The sequence below is a fragment of the Manis javanica genome, chromosome 1 (genome assembly GCF_040802235.1).
Source record: "Manis javanica isolate MJ-LG chromosome 1, MJ_LKY, whole genome shotgun sequence".
NCBI classification, from domain to species: Eukaryota; Metazoa; Chordata; class Mammalia; order Pholidota; family Manidae; genus Manis; species Manis javanica.
Window position 1 is genome coordinate 17,196,479 of NC_133156.1, and position 13,662 is coordinate 17,210,140.

A 13,662-nucleotide genomic window follows, 5' to 3' on the forward strand; every position below is an offset into this window, starting at 1 on the left:
CAGTGTCTTTACTCATTCCACCTAGCACCTGTTCCCCTTAACCTGAGGCCAATAACTCAAAACAATTTGGAATTACAATACCATCACTGGGCAGTAATGCTGTGTGGCATTTTTAAATAATCAAGAAGAATTAATTTTTTTGAGATTTTTATGCCACTCACTAATATGTTTGAAGAAATCCTAGAATGTCATAGAACCAATATTAGGAAATAGCCTTACAATCAAACTTATTTGATATTTAAATTTTTTTACTCAAAAATATCCTCACTGAAATTTCTTACTCTGAAAATTGACAACTGAAAATATTATTGTGTTTTTCCTGTACATACTGTACTTTAGGGTAACCCTGCTGGCTAGTTCTAAGTGAGTGGAAGTTTTTCATTTTAGAAGAATTCTAGTTACTAAACCTGAAAGGAATGACAGACCTAGAAAACCACCATTTTGCAACCCTTAATGAACTGATTCAGGAAACAATTTACTCAACAGATAGAAGGTTGATGGGGGACTTGACAATGGAGGGAGTAGGCTGTCCCTTCGGAGCTAAGGTCAATCTTTGTAACACTAAAAATGGGACCACTACACATATGCTTACCAAAAAAAAGTTGAACCTAATATATTCTCCAGTCTAGAGCTAACTTCCATTTAAGAAAATAGAAAGAAGAACAAGTTAAATGGTGACCACAAGGAAGCAAACACACAACTACAGGATGTGGGACATTCCATAGGGCAAACCACCAAGTTTCTGCAACAAGTTTATGGTATGAGGGCAACGAGAGTGAAAATTGCTATAGAGTGATGTAATTAAAAGAAACATAAAACCAACTGTACTGTGAGGACTTTGGATCCTGATTCAAACAAAACAACTGTAAAGAAATATTTAAGACAATAAGGGAAATGTGATTACAGACCGGGTAGTACATGTCAAGGAATTTTTTTATATGCGATGATAGCACTGAAATTAAATATGATAAAGAAGGTAATTTGAAATGCATGAAGTATGATATCTAGAATTCACTTAAAAATATTCAGTAAATTAAAAAGGTGGGGAGTGAAAACAAAAAGGATAAAACCAGTAAGCAAAAGCTTGATAGCTGATGATAATTCTGAGCACTGGTTGCACGGGGTTCACTGTGATCTCTCCACTCTAGGTCTAAAATTTTTCATCATTATAACAATCTGCATTATTCACCTTTTTAAACTGCAGCATAAGCATTTACTCACATAGTTCTAGAACAACCATTTCCAATCCTAACTGTAACATTAGAATATCCAGCTAACTCTAAAAAAAAAATACTAATACTAGTATTAGTACTTTACTAACATTACTGCCCAAATTGAATAATGATGGTATTGTAATTCCAAATCCTTTTATTTCCCACAAGCTTTTTCATGAGTGAAATTTTTTAAAATCTATATGATGTTTTTCCCCTCTTTATTTTGTTCTGCTGTGAATTGCTTTGTTTCAGTGAACTGTCCTGGTATGCTTGTCTCATAGACATTTTTAGACATTTTAGACATTGTGAATTTTCTTCATCTCTATAAATAGTTCATCTGTGCTTCTCCCTAATGACGTTTTATTTTTGCCCCCCCTGTAAGCAAGTAAGGTAGAAAAATAAATTGTTTACCATGGAAAAAAAAAATAAATAAATACTAATACTTGGATAAACTAAACCAGAATTTCTGGGGGGGTGAAGCCTCAGGCATACATTTTTTAAAAAAAAGTATCCAAGTGATTGAAATGTGCTGGCAAGGTTAAGAACTACAATTGCAAAATGAAAAGAAACTGACCCATGTGCCTCTAAAAATACATTAAGTAGATTTTGTAGAGTAGTATCAGTGAGAAAGATTTGTAGTATTCACAGGCATTGTAAGCCTTAGAAAACATTACCATTACTCTGAGAGAAATAACTTTTGAGAACACATAAGGTACTAACAGAGTTCTCTGAATTTAATATAAGCCTATCAAAATACTCCACACGCCTATTTTACCAGCTTATATTGAGGCACTATTTACAGTTTGCAAAATACTCTAAATGCCCTCATTTTCACAACAACCTTGATCAGGTAAGGCAAGTATAATTATCACCACTTCTAATAGATGAAAAAATTGGGTCTCAAAGCTGTTTACTGGCTTGCCAAAGTCGTTCAGCTAGTAAATGTCATGACAAGAATAAAAACTCAGGTCTTCTGACTCCTAGTCAAATATTCTATCCCAGGAGACTTGGCCAACAACAAACCTCTGCTCTGGTTCCAGTCATGGGCATCGCCAAGTTGATCAACATTATACCTGTACCCATCTTGATGGTGAAAATAGTCATCAGTGCTGAACACAATGCCATCACGACTCTGACCAAGCAGAATTCTGTTAATAAAAGAAATCATAAAGGTGCTATTTGTAAAATCTGTAACCATCAAAATAAGCCACACAGGGAAGGTTTCATTAAATGAATTTCTGGTACTTACTTGTAAATATCCTGTGAACAGAACAGTATAGGAGCTGAACCTTAAAAAACTTTCAGATTTCAAATATCACTTCACACTTAAATGTACATAATTATAGCCCGTAACAAAAACTTTTAAAGCAGCATCTGTACTGCAACTTTTGAAAACACTCTTCAACAGATCCCAAAATCATGTCAACTGTCATCCAGGTTTTAATTTTAGTGAATTTGTATTTGGTGTCTAAAATTGCCTAAATTTAGTGCAACAGGTAACCAAAAAGGCAACTCAACTGAAGCCAGCAATTCATCTGGGGAGAACTCTATTTGACTCAAGATAGCTTTGACAAAGTCATTTCCATGAAGCATAAAACATATGACCTAGAAGTGGGAGTCAGAAATAGCCTGAGGCTTAAGGTTGTGAAATAACCTGTAATCCTCTAAAGTACAATCAAACTTTAAAATTTTTAAGAGATTAAATTACTAAATGAAGTAAATTATTAAACTCTAAGAACACAATCTCAGAACAAGCCAATGATTACCAAGCTTTGTTCTCACAATGTGATACTACCCTAAATTTCTAAGTACAGTAAGATTAATAAGCATTTAGTGTCACAGAATTTCCTAACTAATGACTCATGAAAGACTGGGAGGTGTGGTAAGAAAAAAGAAAAAACACAGTAAGAGAATGATTTGGGGCCACAGAATGGATGTTGTGTTAGCAGGCATGAGGGCAACATCCATCTCATTGTACATCTTCACCGGAGCTTTTAGGTGACCCAGTGCACTGTCATCGAGCAGTAGTAAAAGGAATCTTTTTTTCTGAGCCATATGTCTCAACAGTGGGCTTAACTGTACAGTAACCCATGTTGTAAACAGATGTGCTGCCATCCAGGCTCTGCTGTTCCATTTATACAACACAGGCAGAGTAGATAATTCATAAGGGCCCAGGATTTTTCAAATGGTCAATGAGCATTGGCTTCATTAGGCCCTAAAAAGAGAGTTAGCCTATCTTCTGAAGCCAGGTATTGACTTCTCCTCTCTAGCTATGAAAGTCTTGGATGGCATATTCTTCCAACAGAAGGCTGTTCTGCCAACATTGAATATCTGTTGTTTAGTGCAGTCATTTTTATGAATTCTTAGCTATACTTTGTGGATAACTTGATGCAGCTTCTCCACCAGCACTTGCTGCCTACCTTGTACTTCTTTGTTATGAGAACAACATCTTTCCTTAAACCTCATGAGCCAATCTCTTCTAGCTTCTAACTTTTCTTCTGCAGCATCTTCACCTCTCTCAGCCTTTGCAGAACTGAAGAGTTAGGGCCTTCAAAGGGTTAGACCCAAATGAAGGGAATGTTGTGGCTACTATGATCTTCTATCCTGACTGCTAAAACTTGCTCCATATCAGCAACAAGGCTTATTTCACTTTCTTGTAATTCATGTACTGGAGTAGCACTCTTAATTTCCTTCAAGAAGTTTTCCTTTACACTCACAACTTGGCTGTTTGGTGCAAGAGGTTTAGCTTTGGCCTATCTGGGCTTCAACATTCCTTGTTAACTAAGTTTAATATTTTCTAGCTTTTGATTTGGAGTGAGAGATGTGTGGTTATTCCTCTTACCTGGACACTTTAGAGGCCACTGTATGGCTATTAACTAGCCTAATTTCAATATTGGTAAGTCTCGGTGAATATCATGACCCCAGGAGAGGGGAGGGGAAGCTGCCGGTTGGGTGGAACATTCAGAATACACTCAAGGTTTAACAACTAAGTTCACCATCTCATACAGGTATGGTTCGTGGCACCCCAAAACAATTACATTAGTAATATCAAAGATAACTGATCACAGATTGTAACTAACAGGTAAAAAATGAGAAAGTTTGAAATACTGCAAGAATTACCAAAACATGACAGAGATACAAAGTGAGCAAATGCTTTTGGAAAAATGGCATGGAGACTTGGCTTGACACAGGGTTGCACAAACCATCTGTTAAAAACACATTATCTGTGAAGTGCAACAAAATGATGCATAATATAGCAAAGTATGCCCCTATATTTTATAATAAAAATAAAATCACATATATCAAAACAGAAATCTTACAAATTTAAAATATGCATTTCTACTTACAGAACTATAGTTCAAATTACAATAAACAAACCAAGTGAAAATAGATGATTTAAGTTGTTTATTTTCTGTTTGGAGGGGTGGATTAGATATATTTTTTAAGCTGCCATGATTTTTCCAAAATATACTATTTAACATTATTTGGCACCTTATTTGCTCATACAGATAATACAGACTATAAAAATGCCCCAATATTAGCTTTCCAAACCAAAGCTCAGTCAATGATTTTGATCCTAATAAACTACATGATATGTAATTATATTCAACAGTACCAGAAAACTGACACCACCTTTCCTAGATACCCCATGTTACATTTTTCCCTATTACTTTATCAGCAGGTGAATTTTCATATGTTAATACCATGCTACAGAGTACAGTAGGTTTTATATCCAATAAATGTTTTAAACACTTCCAAATAAGAAAAAGGGGGGAGAGGAGACAGTAAATCAATTCACATCATTAAACCAAGTCAGTCTTAAACATGAATAAACTTCTATGAAGAATATTTAAATATGTAAATCATAATTATAGCAAATAATTTTAGCTTGGAGAGACTTTTACCTCCCAGACTGCTCATACATCTTTTTTAAATTCCCTGAATTATCTCAAACTGTGAATCTTTATTTCTGGGACTTACATTAAAATACCTACATTAATGTGGACATATCCCATATTATACCAACCATTTGAACCAAAAATAATTATTTAAATATATTAGTATTTTCAAAATTTTTATAGTCAGATTATATTAGTAAGTTAAAAGTCAGGTACTAAAATGGATTCTCAGAGTGTCCAAATTTACAACTCTGAAAAATCAAGGATCTAATTTATAAAAAAATCAGATGTGGGGTCACTAGCCACTTGATTTGTATTTTTTCAAGGCAGCTATCTTTCTGAGAATCTATTACATGCCAAGCATTTTATATACATGTATGACCTCACTTAATTCTCACAACAACCTTGCAAATTTGATATTAAACAAAACCAGAAAATAGTTTCAGAAATCAGGCTACCAGAGTTACGGAAATAGTGACAGGAAAGCCCAAGTTGATGGCCTTCAATGATGCATGAATAATCCCCAACCCTTGAGTGTAGGCTGGAGTCAGTAACTAGCTTCTAAACTAACAATATGGCAGAGGCGATGGAATGCCACTTTCAAGATTAGATTACAGGAAAACAGTGGCTTCTGTCTTGGGCTCAGGGCTGGCTCATTTTCTCTCATCATGCTGTGAATGGAGAGAAGCCCAAGTAGCAGACAACTGAGGGAGCTCTCCAGTCTACAGCCACAAGGAACTGAGGCCGTCAGTCAAATAGCTTAAAGGAACTGAGTCTTGTCAATAATCTCATGAGAACTCTTCCAAGCAGATCCTCCCCAAGCCAAGCCAACATCTTGATCACAGCATTTTGGGGGACTCTGGACCACAGGCACCCAGATAGCTGCACCTGGATTTCTGTCCTTCAGAAACTGTCAGACAATAATTATTTGTTGCTCTACCAACTCAGTTTTAGTATAATCTGTCACACAGCCTTATATAATTAATGTTCTCTGTGCTTATAACTTTCCACTGAAGAAAGGAACAAATGAATCCTTTTCTTTAAACCCTGCTTTCAGAACCCTAGTCCCCAAAACAGCCTACAATGACAGAATTAACTTTCACAGTTTGTTTCTTACATTTCTAAGAACTGTACAACATTATTTTAATTCATCCATTTGTGTTCAAAATAGAAGTGATTTTTCCAAAAAAAGCCACATGAAACCTTTACTTCCTTATTGACTGAGTGACCTTGCACACCCTTAGCCCAAGACCACTTTACTAGGGCACTTCACTCTCTACACACTGCGTGAACTAAGAATAGGGACCTGAAAGGGTATCTCGCCGCGACCCTCCTTACCCAGAACGACTCAGGAGACACGGGCCCACCCAAGAGATTTTATTATCTGAAGGAGAAAGTGGCTGCCCCCAGACAGGGGTGGGGAGAGAGAGAGAGAGAAAGAGAGAGAGAGGGGGAGAGAGTGCAGGGAGAGCAGGGGGACAGACAGGCAGAGAGCAGAGAGGGCAGCAGAGAGACAGACAGAGAGAGAGAGACAGAGAGAGAGGGCAGCAGCGTGGTGCCTTTTATTGTGGCGGATCCGCTCGGCCTGTTGCTTTGGGGGAGGGTCGGGATGTTTAGAGACAAGGCGGGGTGAGCCCAGTCAAGCCCCAGGCAAGCCCAGGCATAATTCTCACCGTCTTCTGTGCTTGGGACCATGGGGCAAATGGAGGATAAATTACTATATTCTTACAGGACCTATATAAGAAAAGGTCAATCTTCCCTCAGGAGTTTAAACTGAGATCTCCTCCAAAAGCAGGAAGAGAGGGGAAAAATTTTTTCTCACTTCTTTTCAAACTGTATTTTCCTATGGCGGCTCTAACAAATCACAACAAACTTGGTGGCTTAAAAAACACAGAACAGTTCTGAAGTTCAGAAAGCAGGAATCAGTTTCGCTGCTCTGACACGTCACTGTGGGCAGGCTGGCATTCCTCCCAGAGGCTCTAACCGGGAATGTTTCCTTGCCTTTTTCCGTTTCTAAAGGCCACCTGCTTACCTTCGCTGTCCCTTTCTCCATCTTCCAAAACCAGCAGTGTAGCATCTTCTTTCCACACTGACAAGTGCTTCAACTATCTTTTATTTCTGATCAACTCCAGACATTTTGATAACAGAATAAATTAGTGGCTTATTTCTGAAAATACACTCTCTCTCATCAGTGAAATCAGCACAGTATAAGAAATGTGGATTAGCTAAGATATTTTAGAGTCACCCCTCCTCCTTGCATGAATAGGGTAGAAGAATCTAGCAAAATCTACAGTTCACACCCCTGGGAATGACACCCAAGGCTTGATCCCTAAGTGGTCCTGTGTCCAGCTATTGAGTCAGAGGATTCTGTTTGGCTGATTCAGAGTACAACAGTAACAAAATTCTACTCCAGAATATTTCTGAATTCTGCCTCAAATGAACCTTTTATCAAAGTGCTGTCAGTTTGTCTAAAAGGACGAAGGCCTGGCACTTTATCATACCTGCAAAGTTTTGTACAAGCTTACTCATAAATATTTAAAGTCTGTACTTGTGTTAGCATTTAATCCAAGGCTCATGTCATTAAAATTTGTTAGCCCAGTTAAGGGTAAACAACCAAGCCTCCCTCACTTATAACCAAATTGGCTTTGATCAGTTACCAATAAATAAAAAGATAATGCTGTCTTGTGTAGTAGCTTATGCTAAATGCAAAGAGGGGTAAGGGCAGATATTACATGAGTTCTGAAGGACTACTGAGGACTGAGATGATAAGCCAAAACCTCAAAAGTAGAGGCAGTTAAGAGAACCTTTGAATAAGAAAAGTCCTGAGAACAATGAAAGGATATATTTTAGGTGTGGAAGGATATAAAAACGTAGAGGTGTGGAAGGACAAAATTACGGAAAAGGAGGACTTGAATAGTACCTTAAAAGAATTTGAACTTTACCTAACTCCCTGTACTCATTACCCATAACAATACGAAACAGTGCTTTTAATTTAGTGCCCCAAATCAGCTCAACTCTGATCTACCAAATCTTTACAACTTTCTTTTCAAAACTCATTTAGAAAGCTAACTTTTATATGAAGCCATTCCTCACCAGGGAATATGTAGTTTTATATCCAATACCAAGCCACCAATTTTAATTCATTCAAAAAGTGTCGACCCAAAGAGAGATTACTGCTTCTTTAAACAAGTTCCTGGACATCACCAGTCAGGTATAAGGCCACCAGTGCAACTGATTTTAAAGTGAAGAAGCAGGGAAGAAACACAGTATCATTTATACCCCAAGTCTGATCAATTACCAATTCTTGTACCTTCCTGTAACTTCTCCCACGTCCCTTACTTAACCTGAACTTACTCTCTTCAGTCTCTGCTCCTTTTGTAAAATGGAAATAATACAACCCATCTTATAAGATTTTCACATACGAAGTACTTACATGTCAGATGTCAGTAAATTATGACCCAGATGGTAGTTGCTCTTTCACTCTTATATCATACATTTAATTCCCCAAATAAATACACACATATATAGTCACCTGTCATCTCCCACTAGAATTACGTCTCCTTGAAATTTTACTGAATTACCACTACTTTATTCACCTTCAGTTTCAGCATACTCCAATATATTGTCCCAAACCTAATCTTTCCTGTTTATTCTATACCCACTCTTAGTCAGGTGGCCCTGGCTAGAAGACGCCTTCAGCCAATTTCCAAATTTCAGCTATTTCTTTTCTCTGGTATTGTATCCTAAATCTAGAAGGCTGCCCATATTCGTGCAACTGCACTTCTAATTTCTATTCTTTCTAAAGAGCTGAAATTTCATCTTCTCTATAAAATCTTCATTACAGTAAGAGGAATCAAAATGCAAAGGACTAAATTTAAATTCATTACAAAGATCACAGTTTACAATCTAGCTTGAAATGTCAAAATCATAAATTCAATATTCCTCTAATTTCTTACTTCTGAAGAAACTTTAGATTGTTTAGCTTGCCTTTCAAGTAAATATAAAACATTTACAAAATGGTTCCAGTAACTTTTTTGTCTTTATCCCTTAAAGATATAACATTCCTTTTCCCTATATAAACTGCAAAGAATTTGTGTTATTTTCTTTTCACTATTTTTCACAACTATGCAAATGTATTCAAGTGTATCAATACTTTTTTTGTTGTTTTTTTATTTTGGTATCATGAATATACAATTACATGAGCAACATTATGGTTACTAGACTCCTTCCATTATCAAGTCCCCACCACATACCCCGGGGAAGGCAGTATAACACAGAGTGGTGATTCTATAGCATCTTACTATGGTGACGGTCAATATGCTTTTTTAAAAAACATTTTGTCATATGATAAAATATTACCTGCTCTAACTCCATTAACTCAGATACTGGTCACTTTAAACTCCTTAAAGAAACCAAAAAAGGGTTCCTTCTGCCAATCAATGGTATAAACACACTCAAAATTCCTTTTCCTGTATCATCTCATTTACTCCTCACAATAATTCTAGAAAAACAGGTATTAACAGACAGCAAAAATGTCCAAGCTCATAAACTGAAATAACTGAGTCAAAGCCCAAATCTTCTAACCTTGAGTCCAACTCTTCTTGAATTGCTTAGAAGGGAAGGCCAGCACAGTTCTCAAATAGCATTTACTTTCACTGGCGGTCTAATTATACATGGTTTATCTATTTTTAACGACCCCCCGCACTAGCAGAATCTTAATATGAACATGTAAGTCAATTCTTACATGTCAGATGTCATTCGCAAGTGTAATAAAAGATTTTCTACTAGAAATATGAACGCGTTTGTTCTTGACTACAACTATTATTTATGATTTGTAAGTAATGAGTACCAAGTATTTACTTGGTATCCTTTACTTACCGAGACAATGTTGTTTTCCCAGAACCGGGCAAGCCTCTTAAAAGAATAAGTAACTTCTGCAATTTATTGAAATTTTCTTCTTGAAATTGCTGGTTCATAAATCTGTCTGTTACATTATGCTTGTACATAGAAGGATCTTCCCAGCATCCTTCTCTGGTTTCACAGAAACCATTACTGGCATATCCACCTTGCACTCCGTGGCCATTTCTTGAGGAATGATCGCTACTGGTATTCTCCCCACAGACAATATATTCATTGTGCTGATCCAAAGCCAGACAATTCCAGTTAACATGACAACTATCTGCAAAAGATCCATTTCGTATCAGAGAGCCATCTTGGGCATGGCAAATATTTAATGATGTATTTGGTGGAACATTGAATCTTTGAGTATTTAAAAGATAGTTAAAACTTGGAAGAGGAGGACCTTGGGGCACTATGAAAGAATGCACTGACTGCCATTCAGGCCTGAAGGAAGTAAATGAATCATCATAAAATGTAGGTAGTACTTGTCCATTACAAGAATATTCGCTTAGCTCATTCCCTTCATACTGCTGATAACGACAATGTGACTGAAGGACATCACGGAGATCTCTGTTATTTTCTTCTTCAGATCTTAACGGATCATTATCATGGCCTTGATAGTATGTAGTAAGTTGTTCCTCAAAGGGCTTGGGTTCCCTACAGCTGCCTTCCAAATCATCTTTTTCATTTTCAAGCTCTTCGATTTCTTTGTAAAACTGGGATAATTCATTGTCAAGCTCTAATTTTTTGGAGTTTAATTTCTGTTTCTTTTCTTGTCCTCCTTTGCCATCTATACCATTGGTAGTCTTTACCTGATTCCTACGTTCACATTTCTTTTTCTCAGGGGGTTTATAAATGGGTCCTATAAATGCTTTACTTGTGCTGTATATCTCATCATTGGTGGATACCAATGGAGGACGTGCACCCTGTAAAACCTGTGAATCAATGGATTTAACAGCATCTGGTCTATTACCAGGCATCTCATTATGCACGGGTTTCAGCAAATCTGTAGTTTTGGTTTTGTCCTCCTGAGGACACCTCTGTCCTCTGACACCAAGGGTGGTCACAGGGACCCAGTCATTTCCAGTTTTCTCTTGGATTCTGTGGAAATTAGCACCTCGATGATGGGGAAAAACATAAGCTTCTTCAGTTGACTTCAATTTTTTATAGCACGGTTCATGTGCTAGTTCTTCACCACGTTCCAAGGATCTGGCTTCAATTTCATCATAAGGCATCTGAAGAGCAAATAAATCATACAATTAATAACTACTATTTTAAAACTCTAGACAAAAGTTTCCCCAGAAACCAGAAAATCAAAAAAGACATTTAAATTTGTGACATAAGCCCTTAATGGTAACATTTCCCCAAAATAAAAAAATTATAAAATGGTAATTTTATAACCACTACTATTTAAATATTGTTATAATAATTTAAGGGAGGGATCTCATTGGAGGTAAGTAAATATCCTTTTTATATACATATATATCACCTTTAATGCATTTCTGAATTTAGAGTACTTACGGAATTTAAGTAACTTTGGAAAGTTTAGTCAGTACTGTAACACAGTCGTGTACTAAGGAGAGTAAATCGGCCAAACTGACACATACAAAAACTGGTTGTGACAAACTGCATCACAAACGTCTTCCTTTTTAAAACCACAATGTTTTTAGGAATAAACGGATCCAGGTCCCAAACCTCAGACAACCACATCTCCTTAGCAAACGTTCGACTCGCTAAAATACCAGTCATTATGAGCCCTATTCCTGAAACTAGTGTAAAGGTGGCTTCCAAAGGGGTGTATACTACGTCCATTTAAAAGAAAAAAGAAAAAAAGGGTAACCTTAGTTGCACTGAGAATGACACAAACTATCATTTTCTGCTCAGATGATAAATCTGGCAACTCCCAAAATCAAGGGGCTCCTCTTTTCCACACGGCTGGCCTATCTCAAAGATAAATGTGCTTCCCTTGAAATTTCCGAGGGACCCTCTCGGAGTACAATCCAAAAGCCTGCTTTACTCACTGTTTCTTTATTCTGCCCTGTTCCGCGAACACGAGAGCAAAAGGAAAGGGCAGAGGAGATGAATTAGAGAAAATGCTACGGCTGGGCCCAGAGAGGCTGGCGGAGGACGCGGCTGTGCAGAAGGCCGTCTCCTCGGCCGCGGCCCCCGTCTCCGACCACCGCTCGGCTTCTCGTTTCCCCATTCGAAATACCAGAAAAGTCCCACGGCCGAGCGAGGGGGCTCGTCAACCGCGTGCACTAGACGCGACCTGGGCCCCGTGGCCTCCTGACCTCCAAGGAGGGCAGCCGGGGCCCAAGTGCGTCACCCAGTTCTCTCCGCCCCACCAACGGCACGTTTGGTCCGTCCAGGAATCTAAGCGATCTCGGGGCCTGCGAAGGCTCACTCCGCGCGTCTACACTCACGGCGAAACGGGGCAGCCGTGCGGCGGCGAGGACCCGAGTCACTAACGCAAGAAGGAAGAGGCCGAAGCACGTCACCAGCGGACCCCACCCTCCCTTGGAACGGGGCTTTACTCACCTTCCACCACAGCTCTGCATTGACCTTTACCTCCCGACAAAATTTGCTCCCAGAGAGACACGAACCCCTGGGAAAGTGAAAGAACGGAGACCCGAGGAGCCCAGAGACCAGCCCTCAGGACCCGGCTAACAAACCCCGCCTCCGTACGCAAGATGGCGGCCGCCTCGCGGTTCCGCCGCAGCATTGTGGGTATTGAAGTCGTGCGTTCCGGGCCCGGAGACCTCGGTGTTCGGGGACTTGATCTCCCAGAATCCATTGCGTGATATACTCACTCGGACAACAAACGCGGACCGGAACTACTTCTTAGATCTGCAGCGTTGAGGTTGATTACAACTGTCAATTTAGGCTGAAAATTACAGCGAGCTGCTCTGGGGTTCACCCCTAAAGGAAAAGAGAATTTGAGTGTCTGGCATCCAAACAGATACGTAAACTGCTCTCAAGTGCATACTTTTAAGGCTTTCCAGGAGACAAGAAGCCAGGCTTTTCAAAGGGGACTCAACATGGGGTGTCGCCAGGTAAGGGGTTGCCCACCTTTCGACGCAAAACCGCTAATTGTAGGCTAACGTTCTTCTACTGAAGGAGAGAATCACGCAGCAGAGGCTTGATAACAGATAAAAAATACTATGAGAAAACCGTTTCGTGTCATATCTGCGTTTTGTTTTGTTCTGGGAAATAAAGACGTTATGAGCTTTTACATTTAAAAAGTCAGTTTGTGAAAATCACTTAAAACAGCGCCTGGTAAAAATAAGTGCTATGTGTTTGTTAGATTAGAAATAAATACAAACCGAACAACAGGCAATCCTCAGCTCAGTCTCTTCTCTCTTCCTGTCATCTCCCCACTCTTTCTAGATCCTCTCCCTCCCTTGAATTCTTTCCTGTCACGCAAGGGAAACTGCTAATCTCTTAATATCTAAATAAATATTTCTTTATAAATAAGTATAATAGTTAAAGTTGCAGTCTGGAATATTTGCATTTAACATTCTTATGACCAAAAAAAAAAAAGGGCTCACCAAAGCAATCCATCCCCTTACAAAGAATCTCCCTCAAAAGAAATTCCCACATCGACATCTGTCTAATGTTTCCTCCTGATTAGATTCAATTTATGCACCGTC

At 38.5% G+C, this 13,662-nt stretch overlaps 1 protein-coding gene across 9 annotated transcripts in view; it reads right to left on the bottom strand.

Moving 5' to 3' along the window:
• LOC108394304 (NEDD4-binding protein 2-like 2) overlaps positions 1-13,220 on the bottom strand; it is a 96,278-nt gene extending 83,058 nt beyond the window's left edge. For 2 of the 9 annotated variants that reach the window (XM_073229010.1, XM_073228999.1), the window contains exons 1-3: positions 12,551-13,220; positions 9,992-11,247; positions 2,238-2,362 (exon numbers count right to left, since the gene is read on the bottom strand). In XM_073229010.1, coding sequence (XP_073085111.1) covers positions 2,238-2,362; positions 9,992-11,247 — 1,381 coding nt within the window. In that variant the 5' untranslated portion in view covers positions 12,551-13,220. Of the gene's footprint in view, positions 1-2,237; positions 2,363-9,991; positions 11,248-12,033; positions 12,517-12,550 lie in introns of those variants that run through there. The other 7 variants (XM_073229025.1, XM_037012454.2, XM_073229013.1 and 4 more) reach the window with 6 other exon arrangements.
• Positions 13,221-13,662: the final 442 nt, after the last annotated feature.